The 27753-nt window shown below is 41.4% G+C and overlaps 1 protein-coding gene across 1 annotated transcript in view; it reads left to right on the top strand.

Annotated features, from left to right (window-relative positions):
• The window catches only part of tmtc2b (transmembrane O-mannosyltransferase targeting cadherins 2b), a 113881-nt gene that overhangs the window by 61143 nt on the left and 24985 nt on the right, over positions 1-27753 (top strand). Inside the window, exons 3-8 of the mRNA XM_037768572.1 lie at positions 16085-16931; positions 19348-19462; positions 20506-20591; positions 22637-22821; positions 23928-24006; positions 27409-27530. Of these exons, the coding sequence (XP_037624500.1) occupies positions 16085-16931; positions 19348-19462; positions 20506-20591; positions 22637-22821; positions 23928-24006; positions 27409-27530 (1434 nt within the window). The remainder of the gene's footprint in view (positions 1-16084; positions 16932-19347; positions 19463-20505; positions 20592-22636; positions 22822-23927; positions 24007-27408; positions 27531-27753) is intronic.

Raw genomic sequence — 27753 nt, 5'->3', positions numbered from 1 at the left:
GGTTTGCTTCAGCCCACCGTTCATCAGGCATAAGTGAACCCGACAGGCAGGGTGCCGGCGACAGCCAGCACAGCGACCCTGACTTTGCCTGCTGTGAGAAGATGGAAGCAGAGAGAGAAGAATGAAAAATCTCTGAAACAAAGCCTTGTAAAAAAAAAAAAAAGAAGAAAAGTGAAATACAGTATGAGGCTTGAAATATGTCACAATGTCCCTTGCTTCGCTTCTCGTTGAAAATGATTGCATACCCCGTTCTTTTTATAGCCAGCATGTCTGGGAATCGATAGTGGAGGGTTATGTAAGATTTCAGTCCTGGGAAGGAATGTCCCACAGCACCAGTAGCATTGGGTTGTCTTAATGGAGAGACGTGTATAGATTTGCTGGTTTGTCTGTTTTCCCAGAATCATTAAGCTTTCACAAGGGATAATTGATTCAAACAGACCTATTACAGCAAATAACAGACTCACGGTGAAGAAATTCACCTCATTTTGAATTACTGAGACATGCTTTCAGTGGGTTTTCTCACATCTTTTTCTTTCTCAGGCAGTCTTGAACCACATCAGATCTACTCTTCCAGCACATTACAGTATAAGGTCAATTGATATTTTGAAAATTATACTGTAGTTTAGAACTTAAACACAAGTGAAATATAATTCGGGCCTTTGTTTCAGTTGCTGACCATAGTTTCTATTTATGGCTCCTTTTTATGGTCTCAGCAAATAAACTGGTATGTAAAATCAGTGAGCCAGAACTGCATTACGTGAGACTTCCAGCTACTGTACCAGTAAAAAAAAAAAAAGACCAGTGAACGCCTTTGTTAGGCCTCATGTGTAAAGGTTGTATAATTTCAGAATAAATCTGCATTTTTCTTTCTCTTTCTTACTCTAATTAAGCAGAGTATGTAATTCGAAACAATACTATTTGATTATATACATAATATACATAATTTAACACACAATGCAAAATCATAAACTCAGTTTTTTGATGTTTTGTGAGTTACTGTTCTGTCAACAAAAAGATGCATATGAAAACTGGAACATTCCAAAGCCTTCTGACAGGTTTACAGTACTCTTGGGACTTTTCTCATGATAGTTGTTTGTATACTTCGTACGGTAAAAACGGCTTTTAGGAATCCTAATCAAAACAAGCATAACCAGATATCCAATAAACTATAAACTGCTGCCAAATAAAAGAAATGAAATCATTCAGATGTGGAATGGGCAAAGTGCCTCTTTCAACAAACAAAGGAAACAAATGTAAGGCTATCTGCAAATTCTCTGCTGCATCGTCTCATCACATCCTGTATTCACAAAGGCCTGAAGGCACAGCGGTCCAGTCTATTACCTGAATAGGTTAAATCCCAGTAGAAATTCCCCCTTGTGCGTGCTGCTACAAAGGGACCACTGCATTTTTCCAGCAGAGGTCTATATCATCGCCGTGGGCGCTCCGAGCACAGAAGAGGGACAGGGGGGCATGTGCAAAAGAGACACAGCAAAAATGTGTTGAAGAGGAGGGGATAGACATTAAAGGATGGGGCGGCCGAGGGACAGAGAGAGGGAGAGAGGGAGAGAAAGAGAGTAGACATTTTCAGGAGGCAGAGTCTATGTGATGTTCCTCTGCCAGACGGCCTGTCGCTCCCCATGAACCGTCAGCCACTGGATGCTCTATTTTAGGATACAGAGACGGGGGATAGACCCATATACCAAGCTGGTGCTATGGCCGTTTATTAAAGATGGGATATTAATTAATCATAGAGGTTCCTCTCTGAGCACACAAGAAATCTGTGATGACACTTATCGCCCATTTTTTTGTATTATTTATTTGTTCTGTAATGATTTCCAACATTCATTCTTTATTTAAGTGTAGTATATTCGGTGTTTAGGTGCTTACAGTGCTGCTAAACCTTAAAGAATATCATTATTATTGGGTTCAATATATCATTGTGTTTCAGAGGCTTATGAAGGCTTAAGAAAAATACATTTTTGGGGAAAATATATTATTTTTTTTACACGAAAATGGTAATTAAAAAAAATTAAATATACTGAATATGGGCTTGTAATATTAATTTATAGTAATGTTGTGTACAATGTGCAGGCACAAGGAACACCTCTCAAGTAACACTTTGGAATTAAGGCCAAGATATGAACATGTTGGTTAGAACATGTACTTTGATGAACATTATTTGCCGTCTTAATGTGACAAGAAGTAACTCAGATGTGGTCTCAAAGAAGACACAAATGTTCAGGACAATGTTTAGGAATTTTTAAAAGTCGGCAACCATTTTTTTCCGAATAGATTTGATAATTTCTCTCATTATAGCTTTAGTATGCCGGGCATTCCCTGACTGCAGCTTCTCCCATGATAGGAGTCGCTGCTTTTCTCTGTCTTGTGTGATGTGACACTGAGGAGCCTTGGGCTTTAGACTGTTGGTTGAACAGGGCAGGTGGACTGGGAAGTTGCCTTGGGCTTGACGAGCATTTGTTGCTGCATTGTGGCACTAACCCTAACCCATATCCATAAACAGTATATATATACATTTGATATATGTGTACTTACATATACTGTATGTGAGTATGTATGCTTTGCTATGCTTAGCTGTGATATAAACACAACATACCACGGCCTGTCGTGAGTTATTGCTTAATTATATACCTGGCTGACCACAATGATTTCATGTACCTCAAACAATAATTCATGTAATTAGTCAACTATTATTTTCATTACACCCCTCTCTTTGTGCCCACGTGCCGGCGACAGCCATGGCCGGAGGCATTATGTTTTATTATGTTTGTCGTGAAACGTAATATCTCAGGAACACCTCAAGCGAATTTCTTCAAATTTGGCACAAAAGTCCACTTGGACTCAAGGATGAACTGATTAGATTTTGGTGGTAAAAGGTCAAAAGTCACTGTGAACTCACAAAACACGTTTTTGGCCATAACTCAGGAATTCATATGCTAATTATGACAATTAAACAGAAATGTCTAACAGGATAAAATGATGTTGTGACGACATTTTGGACAGAAATGGATGTAAACTGCAATGTGAGTGGTTGGCAGAGGCATAGAACCACAAGGCGCTAATTCCAGTTTCTCATGTATTAATATTACATTTTTTTTCTCTTGGTTTTTCTTCTCTTCTTCTCCTTTCAACAACTATTCACATCATGTATTGGCGTGTTGTAAATTTGCGTAATTGTTGTGTAACATGTTGATGAAATGCAGAAAAAAGGAACTTTTGAAAGTGACTCAGTTACCTGTTGAGGGTGCAACAGGTATAACCGTATGAAGAATGTATTAAACATGGTTTTTGAGGTTTGAGATTTCTGCTGTTCTGAAAAGTAAGAAAAAGAAAAGTCCATGTACATGATGGCGACCATTATGTCTCGGACTACTCGTGCACCAGGAAGAGGAGGATGTGGAGGCATTTTGACTTGAACAGTTGTCACATAAGACTGTGATTGGATCTCAGTGCAGACATTGTTGCGTGCCAAATCAAAATTACAGTCTGGGTATGAGACTTATATTAATAATTGGTGTAGGGAGGGACAGTGTGTGCTGTATTTAGGAGCCGAGATGAACACAAAGGAGACATTGTGAATTCTGAATAATAAATCTTTGAATGGATTGGTCCGTCTTTGGTCCCGAACTACTCCCAAACTCTCTTCCACTCATCTTCACATCTTTTTTTATCTCTCCCAATTTCTCAACCCATTGGGCACGCTAATGCAGCATAAGACTGAGTGCTGCTCTTCAGCTTTTTTTCCTTCTCATTTCTGCTCCTACAGTACTTTCTAATTGTTTTCAAATGCTTTCTTGTTTAGCTGCTGAGTTGCTGTTTTTGTCCTTAAACATTCAGTCAAGCGTGTGGACTAAATGGACTCTGGCCCACGCCCAATTTCTAATTTCTCCTCTGTGACACATTGGAATGATTATCGCAGCGGTAAAGCGAAGCCACACGGGACAATCTACCGGTTGTAAACATGGATGCCAAATTGTGGAAAGAGTCCTCCTCCACAATAGGATCTGTAAAAGGAAATTCAGTAGAGACTCGCAGTGATTAAATCCTGTCGTTTATGTGTGATCAAGTCTTGGTTTTGTGAGCAACAGCATGTTAACTAGGCCCAAAACTTCTCTTCAAGTAACATAATATAACTAGGCTGTCATTATATTATTCATACAAATTTACATAGCATTTCGTTTTATCCCCAGCATGAGATCCTACTAAGAATTAATAATGCATTAATATCCTGTCTGTGAAAACCCTTCACCATCCTGTCACAGGAGTGTTGCACCTGAAGGAGACATACAGGTGCTTGAATTCTGCACCAGCACATCTGGGAGATTCTTCTCTCGATCCCCAGATTCATTGGTAATCTCGGGGCATACCTGCTGTAGAATTGAGTTATCATGCCCTTGTGGGAGTTCAAGCCTGCATGGAGACGTGTGGAGGCTTACAGACTTACAGAAAGATATCAGCCAGCATACTCCCACAACATTGACAGTTTCTCTGTTTTCTGTTGCATCTCTCCTCTGTTTCCTTTTGTCTGGTCTTGCTTTCTATCATTCTCTATTCAGTGCTCTTTATATTTCATTCTCTCTCTGGCCATATTTCATAGACCGTTTTTGCTGAAAGCTACAAATTAAAGTAATTTCATGGTCCTTGAGTGAGTTTTACGATTCTGTGATGATTTTATGAGTTTGATCTACGACTCCAGTCCTTTTACAAATCAAGCAGTGCCCTTTTGATATTCAAAGTTAATTCTACCTGGTGGATATTCTGTGAAAAGCTCCATGTATTTAATTGGGTTTTGGAAACATAACAGCACCTTTCCTTTGTGTGTGTATTCTCTTTTATTACTTATCAACAAAGTAGTCTGTCTCAACTGCTAATGATGCATTATTATCACTTGTTAGGGCTGTCAAAGTTAACAATAATAACCTGTTAATGCTATTTTCTTTGATGCATTAATGCAACTTTTAGGTTGTACATCTTGTAGTGTACTGTTTAGCTGTAAAATGAGAACGTTTGCTCTGGCTGGTGGGCGGTGCTTGGTATTTCCTCGACTGATCTCAACATGGCTGCCGGGTCACAAACTTTCTCATTTTACAGCTAAACAGTACACTACAGGATGTTTCTGAAAACATTTGAGGCGAGAAATAGACATTACAGTAACAGAATATTGATTCATATTTGATCAACGCTGCCTAGTTTGACAGTTTGATCGGAGTTTGTGAGTGACTGACAGCTGCTCAGAGACGGGAAGGCTCCAGCTCGGCCCTGATTGGTTGTTTTGCTCCGGTTTGTGAAATCTTACAGATGCCATTAGGAGCACCGCAGGACAGAGGCACATGATTTTTTTTAAGATTACCTGTCTCATGCAATACTGATAGGATATAGTGACCATTTTATATAATTACTTTTTTTTAAATCATATTTGCTCCAATCTGTCTACTCCAGCTTTAAGTACAACCTTGTGACTGTAGTCTTGTTTCTCAGAAAGACACTCTCACTATCCTCCGACTGCGTTAATCTGTGAAACATTTATGGTTCAATTGGTTAAAAGTGGAACGCTATCATTTGGTGATGAACCATGACGGCTTTATGGCTGACGCTCGTGTCTGCTGTTCGTCGTCATCCCACACCACAAGTCTTTCCACTTTTTTTACGTTTCCTGAGCTTCTCTCGTGCTTGTTACCAGCCAGTATAAACAGCAACAAATGGCATGCTGTCACTGAGATGTGGTGGTCAACGTAACGTGACACACCAGGGAGAGCTATTTTCAAAGAAGCGGTTCAGAGAAAATATGCAATCGGAGCAATTTTTCGACATCCAGCATCAGACATTTTCTCTTTGGACCCCAGCTCTGGCTTTGTGCGTCTCATTCATGCATGTTCTGTACGAGCTTACCGCCTCTCTGAACCCTGCAATACAATGGCTCTGATCTCCCAAATGCACAGTAATGACTGGGAATCCATGCATGGACAGGGCTAATCTAGTTTGGATGCAACTGGCAACATGCCTCAGAAACAGCACAGAGTCCACGAGCAGCGTGGAGCATAAAGCACGTCCCTCCAGCCCACATTTCATCCCCCTCCGCAGAGCTTGAATCAGCATCTTGTCACAGCAAATTTGCAGTAGTGGTCACACAGTCTAGCTGGCCCATGCAGTACAAATAAATACGGGAAACGAAAGAGCAGAAATAAGGAACACTCAGTTTATTTTTCAAACCATTACTGTGGCTTCACTCAATAAATATCCCCTGTGAAATGTTAAGGGTTCTGAGTCGACTTTGGTTTTCCATTGTCATTATGTCCTTATTGTTTGGTCTGCCTGACACGTTCGCCTTTTCCCGAATATGACTTCAGTTTGTGTTGAGTACTAACGAAGATGAATTTAGAGTTCAGTTTCTGGTCTTTCTCTGTTACTCTTAAGAATCGCGATGTATGACCTTGATGTGGCAGTCTGACCCGGCAAATGCACTTTTGTATGGCCATTTTTCGTACCTCTTTGAGTCAACGGATGGAGTTGGTGCGTGAGTTGGACTTCAAGAGGACAAACTGTTGTGACTTTTGTCAAATAAAGTGAGAAGTTTTGTTGCTTTTCCATACATTTTATCAACTCACGTTTCAGTAACCGCTGAGAACTTGGCAACGCGGAGGATTTTCCATTGATTAACTGTTTATGTTCCTTGCCACGGGCCCTCCTTCATCTTCCTCCTGCCTACCTATTACACACTTCTCCATTTTAAACCCCAACCAGAAGTTCAGATTTCATCCCCTCATGAGGCACCCTCTGGTTGACAGACTGAGATATGTTTTTTCCTATGCCGTTATAAATCTGTAGATGCCTGATTGCCGCTGATGACAGAATAAATGTACTCTGATTATGACATCGGAGAGAGAGAGACCCTTTCTGACCCCTAAACAGGGATCATCTGGCTTCAAGCATGAAAAGAAGACGTTTCGTAGCGTGATTGGAACATCTAAAATAAGTGTGTTTTAAAGGGAGACGTGGTGAGACGAGGTGGAATGTTGAGTGAAGCTTTCGAAAGAAATGAATCCCGTGTTGGTTCAGTGATTATGGTTAATAAAAGCTGACCGAGAGAGCATGAGCTGGCGTGTTTTTACGACGTCTTGGTCGGAAATTTTCATGCTCGGATTTATTTGCTTTCGTCACGCATGTTTAAATTCTGTTTTTCACAGTAGGCCTTTTGGCTTTAGAGATGGGTAGCAATACTTAAAAGAGAAAATGTTGCTCTTATTCACATTCAGCACAGAAACTTTACCTGTCAGGGGCTTTCATCCAGCACTTATTAACCACACAACCTAGCTCCTTTGTGGCCTCACACATATCCCCCTCACCTCTGGAAAACGCATGTTTTTAATTCTCTTATCTTTAATATTTCACAGTCAATAACGCTGTTTTTTTTATCTCCAACGGATTCCTGCTCATCACTGGCCTTTTCTTCCAGGGCTTTGCTGTTTCAGAGGCAGATCCTCTCCCTCTCACATCTCAGTGCTCAGTCTATCCGCCAGCCAGACCGGCTGACTCTGTGGCTTTTCTGATGGGTTCACACGGGTTAAAAGCTTTGATCATGAGCAGTGTGAGGCAGGTCCGCCGTGGGGTTTGACTCCGTAACCTTTCGCACCATGCGGCCAGCGATCCAGCAGTTGTCCTCTTGCCACTGAGTAAACTATGTACTGCACCTACACACAGTCATTTATAGAGGGTTATCTATCCTAAAGTGATGACAGCACTGATGTAGCTTATCTTAGCTACATGACAAATTGAGGAATGTGAATTTATTGCATGCGCCCTTGAGATGACTCAAGGTGTGATTTGCTTGAACCTCAGTTTGTAAAGTAGATTGTGAAAAATAAAGAGAAAAAGAGACACTCCTTGGGTGTTCACTAACTCTCTGAGGTGAGTGAGTGCACCTGTCGCCCTTTAGCTTTACATTTTTCAAAACCAGGGGTAAAAGTAGGCCGGTACAGTCCGGTACTCTATACCACTAAAAGACTCAGTGCCAGTACTACCGCAAAGACGGGACAGCAGCTGCCTGCAAAAACCCACATAGTCTACAACATACTCACGATCGCATTTCCAACAAGAAAACACATCTGCTAATAGTTTGTCTGTTTGTTTGTACACGCTTTAAGGTCTTTTCAGTCTTTTCAGATGGGGAGTGATCACTCCGCCTGCGTACTTGCTTGGATCCGCGGGGCCTGACTGCGCTCCTCCGCGAGTAAACGCCAGGTGCTATGCGTGGAAACGGCATCTGTGCACTACTTAATGTATCTCTGCCGGTACAACTGTGTAGTGTATCAAATATCCCTAATCAAAGCTCGATTTCTTGACACATGTGGCCATGCTGTTTCACTTTTATTAATATTGCGATATAGGGCATTTGTGCTGCATTCGTGTGGTGTCGGAATAAGTGGAAATACGAGTTCCCTGTCTGGTAAAATTCACGTGGATGCCCCCCTTAAGTCGCAACAACTCAAAACTCGAAAAGTTTTGTCAACATTTACAAATGATTTTGCAGTACTTTCACCATTTAAATAAATAATTTGCTATACATGATGTCAAGTGTTTCCAATTTCTTTCTTCACCATACAGGCGTTCAATCATGTGTTCAAGGATGCATGAAGCTGGAGGGTGGGAAGAGACCAATATCAAGCGATGGAGGTTAGGGTAGCATAGTAGTACCGCCAAGAACTTCAATCGACTTTAGAGGTTTTGGTAGGCGGATTTAGTTATTTTCAGACAGAGCCAGGCTAGGTGTTTCCCCTTGTTCCCAGCTTTTGTGCTAAGCTAAGCTAACTGGCTGCTTTGGCTTCATATTCATCGGACTCCTCTCATCCAACCCGCAAAACATAGCAACATATAAGCACATTTCTCAGTCTGTAAATTCAGCAAGAAATATTCCCCAATTTGTTTTCCGTTATTGTAGCATAAATGACTATGAAATGGGCCCAAACAAAATGCAACAGCCTACACGTTCTGCGTGTGAGAGCAAATTGTCAGGCATCAGCTTAATCACATTTTGAAAACATGAGCCAGCTGTTGGTAATCCATAACACGTTGTTAAGAAGTGCAATAGTCGGGCTCTTATCTTGTCTTGCCTGTTAACAATCCGTTTTTTACAACCAAAGGTTCTTTACTGTCTCAGAGGAGGGGATCACAACAGCTGCAGCTGATAAGAAGGAGAATATATAGGTGGGGGATTCGTGGTTCATCAACCACAATCTCGATTAGTTGGTCCAGCGGTCAAGGAACAAGGACACGGTGCGTATCTATCCATCAAACCCGTAGAAAGATTTATGCAGACTATTTAATGGGGATTTGGTGTTCTTACCGAATTTGCGCTGTCTGTATGTGTGTGCGTCTGAAGGCTTTGAAGGTGGTTATACTCTCTGATTGGTACCCTGAGCTCATTTTCACTTCCATTACAAGTCTATCAATGTGAGGCCCGGATCCTGATGAAAGGCCCTCTGCAGACAATTGATCTCAGTAATGATGAAGAGGAGGGGATAGGTCAGACACGCCACTTCTTCTTTCACTTCTCGGATCGGCTCGCTAGAGTGTGAAACCAGTCACAGTTTGACGGGCTAGTTAGATGTGTCGTGTGATGGATTGTTCTTAAAATACTCTTGAAAAATGGTACGGTGTGCATCAGCCAAGTATGCAAAAAGGCCTGTTGTGTACCCAGAGAATAGAGTACTTTCTCTAAACTAATTAATTAAATTTCTCTCTGCGCTCTTTCTTCTTTATTTTGCCACAAACCTTCTTTCACAACACTCTAGCTGATGTTAAAAAAAAAAAAAGCGTTTTCTTCTCAGTCAATTCAACCTAATCAAAGTGTAGAGGGGGGGAAAAAAAGGCAGGCAAAGGCACGAATAGGGATTCTGTAATTGGCCTGTTTTGCATTTCATCTCCAAGGATATTTTATTCACATGCCTAGCTTATAAAAGCTAAATTGTTTCAATTCTGAACTGATTGCGCCTGAAACACTAAAGGGAAGGGGGAAAAAAACACTGCCCTCATGCCTCCTACGGGGTTGTGCTAAACCACTTATTTCAGACTAAACTGGATTATAGACAAAAGACACAAAGCTGGAATGCCTTGGTTTTCCTGCATAATAGAGCTATCGCACCCGGGGAGCCGTTGCCCGGCTGGTAATTGAACTTATGCTTTTGAATAGTAGACATTTTAAACTGCAGGCATATTAGCGAGGATGCACATGTTTGTTTATTCAAGAGATCATGGACTTGGGGTTCATGTTGTCCTCTCAGTAATGTGTCCTCCCAGATCATCTCTGGATCACCTTCCTGTTTGCTTGCCGCCTGTATACTTCTTTGCTTTCACATTTATTTTCCTTAGAAAGTCAGAGCAGTTGGAAAAGTAGGCCAAGAGGAGGAGCGGCGGGGTTACAAATGTGTGCTGAGGTGCAATCAAAGGATTGTTTTATGTTCTCAATACTGCCCAAAGACTCTATTCGGCGTCGAAAATCTCAATGTGCAAGTGAAGCACGAGAATGTAAATGAAACGCCGCCTCGGTCCTCGGCATCAACATATGGATGTGTTTAAGGTGGCGGTGTCTGAGCGTGTGCTGCGTCTGGGAAGAGTCAGGATGACATATCTGTTTGTCACGGGGCCAGGTATGAGTATGTGTGGGAGCCGTGCCAGGTTTGTATACACAAAAACATGAAACACACATACCACCTCGTTGCCCTACGGACGGTGGTCTAACCACAGCGGGAACAAAGCTGCTTTGCAGAATCAAAGGTATTGCATGAAACAGCCATAAACAGCACAGGAATTAGCTCAGAGGAGTTCTGGGTTTTGTCTGGTTGGGAACCTGGCGCAGTGCCCCCCTTGCATATCACACCCAATTTTCGATGACCTGATCGCTCTAAAAATAGAGGAAGCATTTTCTTCCAGTCTCTCCTCCAGAGTGCTCTAAGGTAACTTTGAGTTGGTGTCTCGTAAGCCCACGTTTGGGCCAGAGAGGCGACTTGAGAGCTTGTGGAAGAGCCTCGTAAATCCGAGCTGGATCTCCCCGAAGCAGTGATTGAGATGTATTAACCCTGCTCAGCAAGCCTCTCTGGCAAAGTCTGCACAAAGTACAGCCCCTGGGCCTCGCAGACCACTTCAGCCCTCTTCATCTCTTTGAAGAGTTTCTGCTCACCTGCTTAGATCTCCGTTTCTCCACTCCAGTGATTTTAGGGATTGACTCAAAGTGCACATTGAAACCTGGTGTGTGAGATTTGAAGAGGATAATCTGCATCCATCCATCCATCCATCTCAAGAGTTCATATAAAGTTCAAATGACAGATTTTTAGTGTGGGCTGTACAGTTGTATTTTTAAAGGGCATGGTTATTTTAGATGCCATTGATATTCTTGGAGAGTCTCATCAGTGTAACTACTTTTTCCATTTGTTAGAATATATTTGAGCATATTTTTAATTAGTGCACAAGTAGCAGTTTGTTTGGAACTTTTTATTGCTTTTTTAAAAGTACTTTCACCATATTATTTTTAGGGCTATCAAAGTTTACTCGATAATGCGTTGTAATAATAATAATGTCAATAATTTCTTTTAGGTTGTAGAGTGAAGATACTGGCATCATATGAAACTTAAAAACCTAAGGACTCCATTGGTACCATGTCAAACTAGCTTGTCGAGAAGGAGGCTATATAACGATCTAAACTTGCACAAAACTTTAGCGAGGAAAAACTGGCATGGCCATTTTCAAAGGTGTCCCTTGACCTCTGACCTCAAGATATGTGAATGAAAGTGGGTTCTATGGGTACCCACGAGTCTCCCCTTTACAGACATGCCCACTTTATGATAATCACATGCAGTTTTGGGGCAAGTCATAGTCAAGTCAGCACACTGACACACTGACAGCTGTTGTTGCCTGTCGGGCTGCAGTTTGCCATGTTATGATTAGAGCATTTTTTATGCTAAATGCCGTACCTGTGAGGGTTTCTGCACAATATTTGTCATTGTTTTGTGTTGTTATCTGAGTTCCAATAATAAATATAAACATACATTAGCATAAATCAGCATATTTGCCCACTCCCATGTTGATAAGAGTAATAAATACTTGACAAATCTCCCTTTAAGGTACATTTTGAACAGATAAAAAATGTGTGATACATTTGTGATTAATTGTGGTCAACTATAGACAATCATGCGATTAATCACCATTAACAATTAGAATTTATTGACAGCCGCTAGTTATTTTAGACTTCATATCATATGGTAGGCTACATCTCCTACATCTACATCGTCCAAAAGGTAACAAAATCCACCTACCAACACCTCTAAAGCTCACAAATGAACACATTATATCTTGTTTGTTTACTCAGTACAAAACCCAAAGTATACAAAATGTCATTGTGTTTATATGCCAAACTTTCTTAAGCTAATTCTTTGTGCTAAATTAAGTCAACCAGCTGCTAGCTGTTAGCTTTTATATTTATTATGTGAGAGTGGTAACAATCTTCTCATCTAATTCTCAGCAAGAATAGGAACAGTTGACGTGTATAAAAGGATCTCTCTGTCTTTATGGATGTGTTTTATGTTTGTTTTTAAGTGCGCCTCAGTGGTTAGTCCCACAATCAGCAGGATGCTGCATTCCTTTGTGTCATTGAGGGCTACTTAAAATGATCCATATGCATGGTATTATTCTTTATTCCACAGGAAACGGGACTTATTTATTTAATTTTTTACTAGACTATTCAAACATAATTTTTTGCCTCATGACCTATGACGTTTCTGTTCTAGCCTTCACTTGAACTGGCACAGTTTCAGTTGTATTTTCACATTATAAAAACCCCACTTTGCTCTCATTTTTGGAACCTTGCACCATGTTATCAGTTGAATCTGTATGTACTGACAGATGTTAGTACTTTTCCTGTTTTTATTTTTAATAGCATTGAGATCATTGTAATTGTTTGGCAAAGACATACATAGGCACATTGTTTTTATATTCAGTTGCCTAGCTGTGGTCTTTTGTTTTTATGTTCGAGCATCCGTTGTCACAGTGGGTTTCGAGCTAAAGTAGATTCGTTATGGTTGACTGGTTGAAATGGTTCACCCTGCACAGCACTTTGATTTTATACTCTTCATTTAGTTTTGTTAAATACCATCTGATACTATTTCTCATAATTGTAGCCTTCTGTATATTCAATATATTACATACTACAGTATATAAAATATATTACTGTTCTTTACTGTGTCCGGTCTTTCCCTGGAATTCACGGGGAGTTGACTGTAACACGTTTGACAGTGGCTCAAATTAATGAGAAAGGGTGATGCGGATTGAAATGATGACCTTTTGTTGCCGAGCGAGCGAATAACTTCTTCAGCAGTGGCCTATCATCATGACATACTGCACCACGGGTTGTTGTTAGGTCTCCAGCGAAGGTTTGACAGAGTTGACCTTTACAGGTAGTTTTTTTTTCACGTTTGTGATATTTTCAAAAACTACTATGAATATTATATGCCAATATTCAGCTCCACCGTGTTGTGCTTTAACCGTACAACAAGTGCACTTGGTGCTCTACTGAGCACTTGAAGCAGCAGTGGGTAGAATTGGAGCCAAATTATTTTTTTTTTTAAAAGCGGTCACTATATCCTGACAGTAGTGACTGAGAGAGGTAATCTGAGAAAAATCATTTGCCTCCGTCTCCTCCAATGATCGTAATGGCATCTGCAAGATTTCACAGACCGGAGGAAAACAACCAATCAGAACCGAGCTGGAGCCTTGCCGTCTCTGAGCAGCTGTCAATCACTCGCAAACTCTGATCAAACGGTCAAACTAGGCAGCGCTGATCAAATATGAATCAATATTCTGTTACTATAATGCCTATTTCTCGCCTCAAATGTTTTCAGAAACATCTTGTAGTGTACTGTTGAGCTGTAAAATGAGAATGTTTGTGACCCTGCAGCCATGTTGAGATCAGTTGAGGAAATACCAAGCACCGCCCACCAGTCGGAGCAAACTTTCTAATTTTACAGCTAAACCGTGCACGACAAGCTGTGATTGACAGCTGCCTCCATTGAAAGAATAGCCAATAGGAACGCTCTCTCTGGAATGACCTGTGATTGGTCAAAGTCTCCCGTCACGGGCTAGATTTTTTAAAGCCTGAAAAATATAGTATTTTTTCAATGAGCAACATGAAGACATAGATTTTTTGAGTTCCTTGTCTGTTTATTCGAGAGACGAGGCTCTCAGTCTGCAGAGTGGGAGAATCCTAACCCTCGCATCCTACACGCTCTTTTTATGCACTTTTGACATTGTCTTATCTATTCTTTCACTCCTTAACCTTGAACCAACAGAGACCCATTCAAATGGTTATATTCTTCACTCAAAACACATGACAGACGGTCCATTGTTGTTCACACAGTGCACATGTTTTTTTGGCCTTCTACACAGCAGTAAATAAAACATATTATAACAGTAAAAATGCTGATTTTAAACTACAAAACAGAGCCATGAGGAGGTGCAGAAGTCTAGTTTTCTCTCAGAACACTTGAATTACAATATGCTGAAAGGTTATTGTGGATTTTTTGCCCAATGATGCCAACAATATACTGCCTACTGCAGGGTTAATAGTATGGTTGGAGTGACTAAATTTCTTTGGCTGCAAAAACAAGGAACCATTTTGAAGTTGAGTTCTTCTTTCACTCTTCAGTATACACCCTGAACATATAAATGTGTTTGATTGCATTGTATTTTCAGGCTGTTGTGTTTACTCCCTCCATTGCACCACTGCAAATATTCTAATTAGCTGTCATAGTGTTGTCATAGTGTCGTCTCCTGTGTTTCCAGTCTTTATTTGCCTGAATATTGAGCTGCAGCTCGTTTCATTAGCAATAATCATTAGCAGACAACAAAGCTTTCCCCCTCGTAGTCCCCAGAGGTCACTGAAGCATCTCTTCACAGATACAATCTGTAAATGACAGTGGACAGGCGAGGAAATCAATAGTACACCCCCAAAGCAGTGGTGGTATGAAGATTATGATCACAGATGAGACATGTTCGTGCCCTTTGGTACGTGGAGATGAAGAAAGATCACATCCACTGGGATAAAAGTAATGTGAGGTTAGCCTGTGTTGCCTTGGATTTAAGGATAAATAATGAAAAGCAATTCATCTGAGGAAGAATCTAGGATCTGGAGGTTTAGATTCAGACTGCTGAGAGTAATGGAACAAGCCGTCGCTGCAGCCTGCATCGTTCATGTATTGATCATTTTGTTGCGTTCCGTGGTTACTGAATTATTTCCCATTTTTGATGTGCTTTTGAGGCACAATACAAGTTAATACTGCAAGGCACATGTGGACGTTGCTGAGCATGCTCCAGCTGCTGATTTGAGAAAAAGCTCTACATTTTTTCTGAGATGGAATTTTTAACATGAGCCCAATAAGAAAGGTCAGTTGGTCCTAGCATTGGAAATATATCCTGTCATTTTTCAACGCTTTGCCAGCAAAGTATTAAACAACCAAACACACTATAAATATTTCATGAGGGTTCCCACACAGCATTTGGGAAAGTGTTTAATATCGAGTCTGTAATATGATGAATGGAGCTGAAATAGTTGTTTGTTTTGATACGTCTGTGGAGGCCATGGAGGAAAGAAAATGTGTGCATGAATGGAAAGTTCTGATGTAAGGTCACCTTCATTTATAAACAATTGATGAATTGACTCAGTGTGGATGTTCTGGCTGTAACAAAAAGTTTTCTTGGTTGGCTTAAAAAGTGGTTTAAAGTGTCAATAACAAAAAAGAAAAAGATGGAACTGAACTGATTTATTCATTATCCAGCTGTATTATCATGACCATGTAGCAGCCATTTCATTCTTGAGAGTTGAAGTGATGTAAAATCAGGCGTTCCTTTGACCAATTTGCAATCCATAGTGAATGTAAAGGTCCAAAATATTACAACCACCCAGAAAACTAGGTTTGGCTTGATGTGCTCTCATATGTGCAGTATGTTTTCTCCAACAGTCGTTCCTTCCTTTCCTGTGGATTGAGGGTTTGATCACTGTTTCTGTGTTTTCTTTGTCCTTCAGAGAAAGAACGTCCACCTGCTGCTGAATGTGTTTTTGCTGGCCGCCTGGGGAGCCGTCCTGTTGGCCTGCCGCTTCTACTGGATGGGCAACAAACCCCCCAACTTCTCCAACTCCGACAACCCGGCAGCCGACTCGCCCTCGCTCCTCACCAGGACGCTGACCTTTTCCTACCTGCCTGGCGCCAACTTTTGGCTTCTCCTTTGCCCAAACACGCTCAGCTTTGATTGGTCGATGGACGCCTTGCCTCTGATCAGGAGCCTTGCTGATTGGAGGAACTTTCACACGGTGGTCTTCTACCTTGGGTTGCTCTTGCTGGCTTGGTTCAGCCTGTGGACGCACCAGACGGCTAAGGGCAAAGAGACCAACGGCAAAGCGCATCATTACACCAACGGCAGAAATGGGAACAGTAACGGACACAGTTACCAATATAACAATCATGAACATATGAACAACTCCCACACAGACGCTCACATCAATAGCGCACAGAATGGTACCAAAAAGCACTATGAGAGCAGGACTCCACTGCCCACCACTGAAAATGTGGTGGTGTTCTCTCTGGGCCTGTTGGCTATCCCTTTCCTCCCCGCCACAAACTTGTTTTTCTACGTGGGGTTTGTGATAGCAGAGAGAGTACTGTACATCCCAAGCATGGGCTTTTGCTTGCTGGTGGCAGTGGGGATGAGGTCCCTGTACGTCCGCCTGCGACGCAGGTCCTCCAGGGCGGTGTTGGTGTACTGCAGCGCTGCCGTGGTTCTTCTTTTCGGTGTCAAAACTGTTTTGAGGAACCGGGACTGGCGGAATGAGGAGATGCTCTACAAGTCAGGGATTTATGTCAATCCTGCTAAAGGTAAGTCATTCAAATCAGCATGCACACAAGTGCGACTGCTCTAGCATGTGTGCATATACACTTTTATGCACTTTTACACACATTCCCACACCAAAAGCCTCTTTCACCCATCATATTGCGTTGTCTGAACAGTGAGTGAGCTCTTACGCACAGTTTTGAATTTGTTAATGTGTTCTGCTGTCTCTCTACTGCCGCCCTGAATAATTCAAAGTCAAGCTGCTTCAAAATGTCATCTCTTCATCACTCAGCCCTACCACAGAATATACAAGTGCTCTCAAGTCAGTGCCCCAAAAGCAAAATGAGACTGGTGTACTCAAGGCTAAACGTATTCTTTAAAAAAACACTTGATTTTACTGTTCCAAGGAGTTGTACCTCTTTATCACATATCTTCTTATACACATCAATCAATCTGTTCAAAGTGGCAGTAAGCAGAATATTTTTGGCATCATTGGGCAAAAATTCCAAAATAACCTTTCAGCATATTGTAATTTAAGTGTTCTGAGAGAAAACTAGACTTCTGCACCTCCTCATGGCTCTGTTTTCAGGCTTTAAAAAAATCTAGCCCGTGACGGTAGACATTGGCCAATCACAGTTAATTTCAGACAGGTGGCGCTGATCAAATATGAATTATTACTCTGTTAATGTAATGCCTATTTCTCAGCTCAAAAGTTTTCAGAAACATCTTGTAGTGTACTGTTTAGCTGTAAAATGAGAAAGTTTGCTCTGGCTGGTGGGCGGTGCTTGGTATTTCCTCAACTGATCTCAACATGGCTGCCGGGTCACAAACTTTCTCATTTTACAGCTCAACAGTACACTACAAGATGATTCTGAAAACATTTGAGCCTAGAAATAGGCATTACATTAACAGAATATTGATTTATATTTGATCAGCACTGCCATATTTGACTGTTTGATCGGAGTTTGCGAGTGATTGACTGCTGCTCAGAGACGGCAAGGCTCCAGCTCAGCTCTGATTGGTTGTTTTCCTCCGGTCTGTGAAATCCTGCAGATGCCATTAGGAGCACCGGAGGACACAGAGGAACACGATTTATTTCAGATACCTGTCTCATGCACTACTGTCAGGATATAGTGACCGTTTTATACTTTTTTTTAAATCTTATTTGCTCTGTCTCGCTTGGAAGGGCACCATCACCCGTCTCTGACTGGCACCTGTAGCAGCAGATAAAATATTCAGTAGCCTTCACATTCAAGGTCATCAGACACATATTCCAATCCGAAGCTAAGTCCTCAGAGCTGCTGAGGAGGGAAGCGGGCCCGGGTACTCGCGAGGCAACAGCGGGACACGTTGTGTTAGCTAATTTCCCTTTCAGATTCTGAGCGGAGCTGAGGCGTGACAGCTGCTTGCTTTGGCAGGCCATCAGAGCCAAACAGAGCAGCGGCAATGTCCCCGACTCACACTCATTACTGCTAATATGAGATTTGAACAGAACCCAACCTCAGACGCAGATGCACTCATTGGATTGTTCGAAAGGATGCACAAAGCAACTCTTTCCCGTAAAAGACACTTCATAAATTAATCCGAGCATAACTGAGTGCAGTTGAATGAAGGACGCGGGGGTTGTTTTTCTGCTTGCCTCTATTTGTACGGAATTTTCCTCTGGGATTCCACAGACGTGACTTTCAACAACTAAATACTGTAAATACGTTGCTTAAAGGCACGCTGCATATTTTAGCACTTTAAACACGTGTCAACAAAAGCAGCAAGAGCCAGGATTTTATCTTCCTATTCAATATGATTTGTGGCGATGCAAGAAAATACATTATTATACACCACTATAGATGCACAATGACTTCATTAGGCCTATTCTCTATCTAATTTCACTTTTTTTTTCATTCTGTTGAATCATAATTATTGACAAGTTTGTGCAGAATATAAAAGAACCTTAACATTTTTTATATAGGAATCAGCATGGGCTATTATTTTACATGCAATAAGTTTCTTTTTGCTCCATCGCCCCCCTCTACATTTATTTTCACACCCCATAGTCTCTGCACAAAATGTACAAAAGCTCTTAGCAACCTTATTTCACCTGTCAGTTGCCATTCAAGCACTAATGCCAGTAGCTGTGCAATGGCACTGCGGTGGTCTCGTTTCATACACACTGTCATAGGAATGACTGGGGCTTTTGGCACAAACGTCCCCCTGCTGCGTCATCTCTCCTTGCCCATAATGTCTTTCTCTTTAGAGGTTAAAAAAAACTCTGAACCTGTGTCAGTAAGGGGCTGAGACTAACAAAAGAAAATGATTACTTGCCACAGAAATGTCCTCTCCTGCTGCTTTAATGGAAAAGCTTTTAAAGATTGTGAAAAAGTTATTTCAGAAGGTTGCAACAAATGTTCTTTTTTTTATTTTTTTTATTCTGTTTGATTAACCTTTTCTTTTGTAACCTGTCAGCATGGGGCAACCTTGGAAATGTCCTGAAAAGCCAGGGCGAGATGGAGGAGGCTGAACAGGCGTACAGAAATGCCCTCTATTACCGCAGCAACATGGCTGACATGCTGTATAACCTGTGAGTTTGTGTTGTCATTTATATTTTCTTCTCCCTAATAATCAAGTTCATTTGCCTTTGAGTTTTTTTTGGCTTCCCACAATTAAATGAACATGATCGCCTGCGATATTGACATTTAAAATGCGCGTTCTGCTCATAGAACTGCAGCATATCAAATCAATCGCTTCTTAAACTAACAGCCACCCACCAGCCGGTGATCGAGATGTTTTGGCTTAACTTTTGGGTATAGATATTATCTATACAACCAATGTGTTTATGATCAAATTAAGAGCATAGAATTGTTTATCTAGCTCTTATTGTTGCTAATTTTGCTCTTGAAGTGCACCAGATTGAAGCATTTAACTTGTATGTAGCTAACAAAAGAGTAAGGTGAATATTCCTGTATTTTTTCATATTGCAATATATATAGCAGAAAAACATGTTTTTCCCACATTGTGCAGCCCTACTTTGTACATTAGCAGGAATGTAGCACAGCATGGAAGTGAAAACAGTACTCTGTTCATTTTAATGTGAAAGTGCAATAAAAATATGTTGTCGCTAAAATCAATGAATAATCATGATATCAATATTGATCAAAATAATTGAGATTAGCATTTTGTCCATAATCGTGCAGCCCTACTTTGAGTATCTGTTGATATCATTGTGTGCTTTCGTACTTGATTTTCTTTTAAGTGTGTCTCCTATCAAAGCTGTTTCAATGACTTAGGAGCGTGTGTGAACAAATGGACGAGTTCTCCTTTTACATGCGTGCGTCCATTGATCAGAGCTGTTCTCTCAGAGGAAGTGCCGTCTTGTCTTGTATCCCCCAGAGGGCTGTCTGTCTGACAGGGTTATTAATGATGCTCATGTAGCCTGAGGGGGGAAACACAAAACATCCACAGCCAACTCAAATGTCTGCGGTTTGCTAAGATCTAAATCTTCCTCTTCACTTTTATCAGCTGCTTGTGTTCTTGTCTAATCCTAACAGAGCCTTCTTAACTCTAAATCATCTCCTGTTAAAGCTCTAAACTGCCTGTACTCGTCTTTGCTTTTGTCTGCTCCAGCGGTTTGCTGCTGCAGGAGAGCAACAAGTTCTCAGAGGCGCTCCACTACTATAAGCTGGCCATTGGGAGCCGGCCAACTCTGGCTTGTAAGTACAGCTCTTCTTTTTTATTGACAATCTGCAGCTCTTGTGGTTGTGGTCTGTGCTGTGTCCAGGCAACAGTGAACACAGGCTGCAGTTATGTGAAGGGAGAGGAATAGGTGGCAAAGGGCAGCGGGTATACGAGCTAGTATTCAACATTCAACGCAGTTGTCTGACCGGCTCTCAAAGCCAAGTCAGACATGTCAACAGATCAAGCAACCGCGTGATGTCGTTTATTATGAATTCAGGCCGTGACTCGCACTTCATTTCACCCCTCCCAACGTTCACTACATCTACTTTGTTCTCTCAGTTTTCAGCGTGTCTCTCCCTCTTCTTTGCTCATCACTCTTCCTCTCCTCCCCCGTGAGAGTTCATCAAACATTTTTCCTGCTTTTGCTGGAATTCCATACGCTGTCATCTTCCGCAGGTTGATTAGAACAAATCGCTCGCAATCTTACCTGATCGTGCAATAAATTATCTCCCCGTTGTTCTAGACATCAGTCAATGACAGATAAACAGAGAATCTTAAACATCTCTTCCTTTCTTCCCCCGGATTAATTATCGACCTAATCAAGATCGCGGTTAGACTAGAAAATTTCCATTCAGCGTGGCAATTATCCAATCTGTTACAGCTGATAAGGAGGTTAATTAATTACCTCGAGCAGCAGACACGTTGAAGGCAGAATTAGAATGTGAAGGTTGCACCATTACTCTCTGCCGAATTAGGAGCTAACTGGTGCAAACTGTGGTGTTTTTATTTAATATGTGGAGCTATGCTGTTTCATGATGCATGCTATTGATTTCTTTCACATTTGTTGCATACAGAAAATCACTTTAGAAGGCGGATGAAGTTGGAAAAAAAAGTTCTTATCTGTTGCGCTTTAAGTGCAGATCCATGCAATAAGAAAAAGCCTATATTTTGAGCATCTAATGCAACACCATGTAGCGCAGATAAGACTATGAGGTGTAAGGATGTGGAATAAAAAAATGTGAGCTTTCAAGATAACAAATTCCAAAGACAGAAGAGGAAGAAGATAACTTCCACCCCCTCTTTAACTTGATTACACGTCAACACCTCGTAGAAGGGGCTTCCAGATTGATCTGCTCGATCAAGTTAATTTATTCCAACAGCCAGACTTGATAGGGAGTTGTTTAGAGAGGCAGGTCCACAGAGACTAATTACTCTCCAGCTGCGTATCGATTATTAGATGTTGTCTTTGACCACTCATGGAAAAGTTTAACAAGCATCCAAAGTATCCCACAGGATGCATGCAAAGGTCAAATATACATTAAAGCATTAATAAGATCAACAAAGGTTTATGTTCCACCTCTAGGGTGTAATACATATAGAAATGGTCATTACTCGTCTTTTCAGCACTATTGAGCTCTGAGGCTTCAAGTCAGTGAGAGACACTTGTGTGAAGGAATTGACCATTTAGCAAAAATGGTTATTAGATTTGGTGGAAAAGCTTCTTCTCTTTGAGGGTTTATATCTACATAGTTGCATTGTTGTGTTTCTACAGTAGCCCAGAACGGACAAACCAAACACTGTTAACTTTATCTGCTTGGGCCGGAGTCTGTAAGGTTACTCGCTCCCGTCGCCACCGCTCCCTCTCTCTCTTGCTTCACCACTCACTTCCCACAAACACACACACTCTAAGCACTCTATTCTTACAACTGGCTCTAGAGAGGGCCATTCGTGTCTTCACGTCGGCCACTGTAGCAATCTTACAAGCTTGTCACACGGGAGAAGTTGTAATCTGTAACCTCACCGCTACAGTAGATACCGCCAGATCTTTTACACTGTTCCTTCAGGAAGACATTTCTAGTTAAAATCCACTTATGCAATTGTCACGAAGATTCTGACTTTCTAGGGCTGTCCTCGACCAAAGAAAGTCGACCAACACATACGATTTTATCGACACATCTGTGATACTGAGTTACCCCACAAAGAATTGTACACCTGCATGAATCTGTTTGGACATTACCAGTAAGCTGATCTGAGCACTGCCTGAACTAACCCTATATACCATGTTTTGTTTCCCCAACAGCTGCCTACTTGAACACAGGCATCATCCTGATGAATCAGGGTCGACTAGATGAGTCCAAGCGCACCTTCCTGACGTGCGCTGACATCCCAGATGAGAACCTGAAGGACCCCCACGCCCACAAGAGCTCAGTCACCAGCTGCCTGTACAACCTGGGCAAGCTGCTCCATGAACAAGGACACCAAGAGGTAACGACGCAAACAGCACAAAAATATAATTCACACTTTGCTTTGAAAGTTCTTTGAGACTATGATCATTTTCGGCAACAGTTTACCATAGAGAAATGTAAATATCATACTTGGCTAAGTGCTGAGTTTTACAAATTATCCACAATTACATATTTATTTTAAGGAAGTTAAGATATGTTGAGACAATTATGTTATTTGTCAGTGAAGGACCCATAGATCACCACAATATAAAATAAAATGTACTGTACTGTACACACGTAAATCTATTTTCCTCACATGTATGTATTTTGAATCATATCTGCAAACATATGTTCTCCAACAAACACCCCCATAGTTCCCATTGGAGTTCAAAGAGTCTTCCTTTACATGCAGTACTGTGCATGCTGGGAAATGTAAAACCATAGTGAACTGAGATATGATGCAGGCTGTTGCCCAAGGAGCTTTTTGGGACACTGAGAAAATGCTGGGTTTAATATGGACATGTTCCAGGAGCGCTGGTATCATAGGGGACGCTGTGTTTTGTGCCGATAATCCTCAGGCTTGTTCCTGACAAATTTGCTCTCTTTCAAGCCCCTGAAGACCTACAGTGTTGGCAAAAGTGACTCGCTTTCCAATGCTGCACATTTATATTGTACATAAGCACTGATGCTGCTGATTCAATCAGGAGTGAAGCAGCGGTACTGCAGATTCAATAAGGGCTTTTATAAATTGTTGGCACGCCGGAGAAAGAGAGCGGTCCCACTTCCTCCGACCTCTAACCGCAACATTTGCTTCAGCAATAAAGTAGTTCCAGCTCCTTCTACCGTTTAAATTCTGAGGTGAATCGCTGGAGCTGCACTCCATACATACCAGAGTCAATATGTGACACCGCTCTAGTCGTCTTAACAGCCGTGACACTGAGGATAGACCTTTTCTGCTCGACTGTGTATGAACCAGCCGCCCAGCGACCCCCGATTCTACGCTGTGTATTCACAGTGTCGGGGCCCCGGCTGCAGGGGAGGAATGACTAGTTACCACAGCGGCAGTTTCTCTGGCTGGGGTCTCTCCGCTCTCTAATGCAAACATCCCCCACCTTCTTCCTTTTTTTCTATTTGTTTCATTCACAGGAGGCCCTCACAGTGTTTAAAGAAGCAATACAGAAAATGCCAAGACAATTTGCACCGCAGAGCCTCTACAACATGATGGGTAAGAGCTGCTTTTGTTTGAAGACCACCAGCAATAAAAAGCTGTTGTTTTTAAGTCTAGGAAATGTAACAGACAGTGGAACTGACGGTTGTTTTTGGAGTATTTTGGAGCAACTGGCTGCTCTACATCACTCATTTTTGTTTTACTTTGTTGTTCTGGGTCCCTTAAAACAAATAACCTTTTTTGTTTCTTCTGGACAAGCAGCGTCTTAACTGGACCAAACTTTCAGTAAACATTAGTGGATTACTAATTGCAAGTAATACAACTGCTTACTTCATTAGCTGTTTTACACGTTCAGCTTTGAATGTGGGATAGCCCAGGTCTCACTAACACCCACTGTGGAGCAGGGATATCCCCGACTTTTGGGAATTTGCCCCAGAAACTCAGGTTAAAGTCACTTGGATGAGTTGCTCAAAAACCAATAGAATTTGTTGTTGTTTGTAATTTTAGATGTTTGTCCATTAAAGATTTCATATTTTCATGGGCAGAAAAGAAGAAGTCAAACATTTATCATACTGCGAGTGCTGTGAGAATTCAGAAGATGCTAACCTCGGGTTCACATTCCCAGTTGTGAATCTTAAACCTGCGGGCTTACTGTAAAGCCATGGCTTATTAGATATGAAGATGAAAACTAGGTTAAGCTCACTCTCGCGTTCTGCAGCCTGGTGTTTAGGTTAAGCCAGGGCTGAGATATGCTGCAGGAGTGCTGGAATGAAGTAGAAATGTGTAAAATCTGTGTTAGACATCAAGCAAACAACCATTTATATCAGTGATATCTTTGTTTGAGAGCTCTGACTTGAATTAATGCTGTTAAACGGCGTTTTGAGACAGTAGTAAGCGTTGCAGTATCATGTTAAACGGAGTTAATTTGCTTTTCACTACAAGAACAAGTCAGCTTGTTAGATTACAGCTGTAGAACAGCTGCTTTCAGGCTCATTATAGTTGCTTTCTCTTTGCTTTTTTACTTTTTTTTTCTCTCTGTCTCCCTCCTGCTTTCTTTCTCTCACACATAATGCAGCTACTTACACACACACACACACACACACACACACACACACACTTGAAACCTGGGACGACTGTAATCCAGACTTGGTAGTGCCACGGGTTCGCTTATGTGTTAGCAAAATGCAATTTGACAGAGCTACCAAGATTATGTCAAAATGTTGATGAAAGCTCCAGTCACCGTTCAGGAGCAGCGCTGCGTCTGTAACGGAGGCACTGAGCCAGAGATCTGTGATTTCTGCAGCTCAGCGTTGTTTCCTCGCTGAACTGATTTGCACATTTGGCCCACCTGCTCATATCTATCTACAGTTTTCACTCACTGCGGCATGCTCTCATGCTGTTTGTCAGACGCCAAGGAGCAGAGGCTTTCATCAGAGGCGGACCTGGGTGGTAATCTGCACCCCGCTGGTCTCGCTCCAACACTCTCTGGTGGGCCGAGGAATGTTCCACTCCGAGGAGCCGGTTTTCAGCTCCTTGGATTCAACGTCACTTCTAATTGCACGTCTGTGCTAATCTCATACCGACGTCTGCTGCCATGAGGGCGAGACAAGTATTCTGGCCGCGTTTAAACCCATCAACTCATCAAGTGGTCGTGTCAAAACAGGCCTGTACATCTATTTTTCAGTGCCTTGGGTTGGTGGTAAATCTCTGAAATCCAGATAATCCAGTCTATTAAAGGCAGGGTCGATGATCTTGAAAAACTAGCAAGAGTACACAACATTTTTTAAACGGATCCGAGTAGGGCTGACCCGAATGCTTCGAAGCTTTGATTGTTGCCATGGTAATCAACCGCCAAGTCAGTATTCAAATGCTTTGTTTTCTGTTTTGTTTTTTATATACAAATATGTAATAACAATGTACAAATCCCAAATTAGTTAATTGAAATAGGGAATAATCCCACAGCATTATTCATTATTCATATTCAACATTAAATATTCTTAGTTATTCTCAGACAGATATCGCTGTTTATTATGTGTAGAGTTGCTTGTGTGTACAGTAGTGCAGGCAGAAAGCCCATATAGTCATTACTTTTGGGCTGAATGAAATGATTGGACGGGTTTATTACAGTCCTGCGACAGGCACAGATACCAGAGTTTCTTCTTCTGTTTTTTGTCATAGCATTTGATTTATTGATTGCTGTCGGGATGTAATGAGAATTTCAACTTATATAACAAAAAATGTTTCTAAAATATTTACCAACCCTATCTTTAAACACATGGATGATTAATTAAATAGTCTTTTTCAGTATTCTTCGCATAAATCTAAGTTTTAGAATGAAAAAAAGGACAAGCTGGCCATGGGAATATAGGATGCTTTAACAGATATCTCTATGTTGCGACAGCATGGAGATCCTCTGATTTATTCTTTTGCTTTATTTGATGTTAGCTGTTGACAAGGACATTTGTGATTATGTAGCTACAATGTTATGGATTTCCAACACTTAAAATCTGAAACAGGAGGCTGTACTGATGGATATCATCTTGAAAATATTCGTGGGTGGGTGGGTTTAAGCCTGGAGCTTTAATGTTTTTCACAATAAAAGGAGGTCATGTTTTAAATTTGATGCCTTTTACATGCTTATGTGTTTAGAGATATTATTACACAGCGTTATCTCTAAATTCACAGTAAAAGGAGACCGTCTGTTCATTAAAAAAGGTCCCTTAGTTGTGATTACGTGTGTGACACCTGTTACTTATCACAGTTTCCTATCAGGGAAGTGCTTAGTCCTAATCCTCTCAGAATTAAAGTGTCAATCCGCTCTAGTCTAAACAACTTGTCAGCTCAAGTTCTAGTGAAATTTGAACAACTGGGATGCATTCAGATTCTTTCCCTAAATATGTGATAATGATTTTAACTGTTTTTGCGTCCAATTACCAGCCGAATGTTGTCAAATTCTTGCAATAATACACGTGTTATTGGACGGCTATGAAAGAGAGGTTATTGTTTTTCCAGGTGTGAGCAGGCAGAGGGTCAGATGTGGCGGCGGGGGAGGTATCGGATGATGTCTGACAGATCGGGGAGAGTGAGGGAGTGTGTTATAGAAGTTTTTAAGACATAAAAAAACACTGACAGTGACTTAAATGTTCATTACTGACTGGGTATCAAAGATTTGCTGTTGTGACAGACATAGAAAGTTATTTTTGCAATGTGGCACTCTAAATCAAAGAGTAAGATCTGCATTCTGTTAGTTCACTGCCAGATATCATACAAGTAAACATATAATTTGATGAAAATATAAAACAACCTGGGGTTTGAGGACGGACTCCGTGCCCCTCTGGATTGAGGTCTGCTCTCACCGCCGCTCTGTCATAGAAACTCTGAACAATGGGAAGACGCTTTATGATGTCTTAACCTCTGACAGCTTGACCCCTGACCTCGACCCTCACTCTGCTTTCACAGGAGAGGCCTACATAAGACTGAACAAGCTGACTGATGCTGAACACTGGTACAGAGAGTCCCTGCGGGCCAAGCCGGACCACATTCCTGCACACCTCACCTACGGCAAACTCCTGGCTATGACGGTAAGACTTTAATTTCTGTGTCATCGTCGCTCGTTCTACCTTTTAAAGCAAGACTTTAAAGAACAAATTCTGTCATAAGTTGAATTCATCGATATTTTTCTGCCGGCCGACAGAATCAAACCCCGTGTCATTGGCTAACTTTTTGTTTCCCTGAACAAGTTCTCATTCTCTTCCTGTGCTTGCTCAGGTCTTTTAACTTTCCTTTTTATTCCACTCTCTTTCA

Source organism: Sebastes umbrosus, chromosome 4 (assembly GCF_015220745.1).
Source record: "Sebastes umbrosus isolate fSebUmb1 chromosome 4, fSebUmb1.pri, whole genome shotgun sequence".
Taxonomy (NCBI): domain Eukaryota; kingdom Metazoa; phylum Chordata; class Actinopteri; order Perciformes; family Sebastidae; genus Sebastes; species Sebastes umbrosus.
The sequence above is the reverse complement of the archived record's forward strand: the minus strand, read 5'-3'. Positions and strand labels throughout refer to the sequence as shown.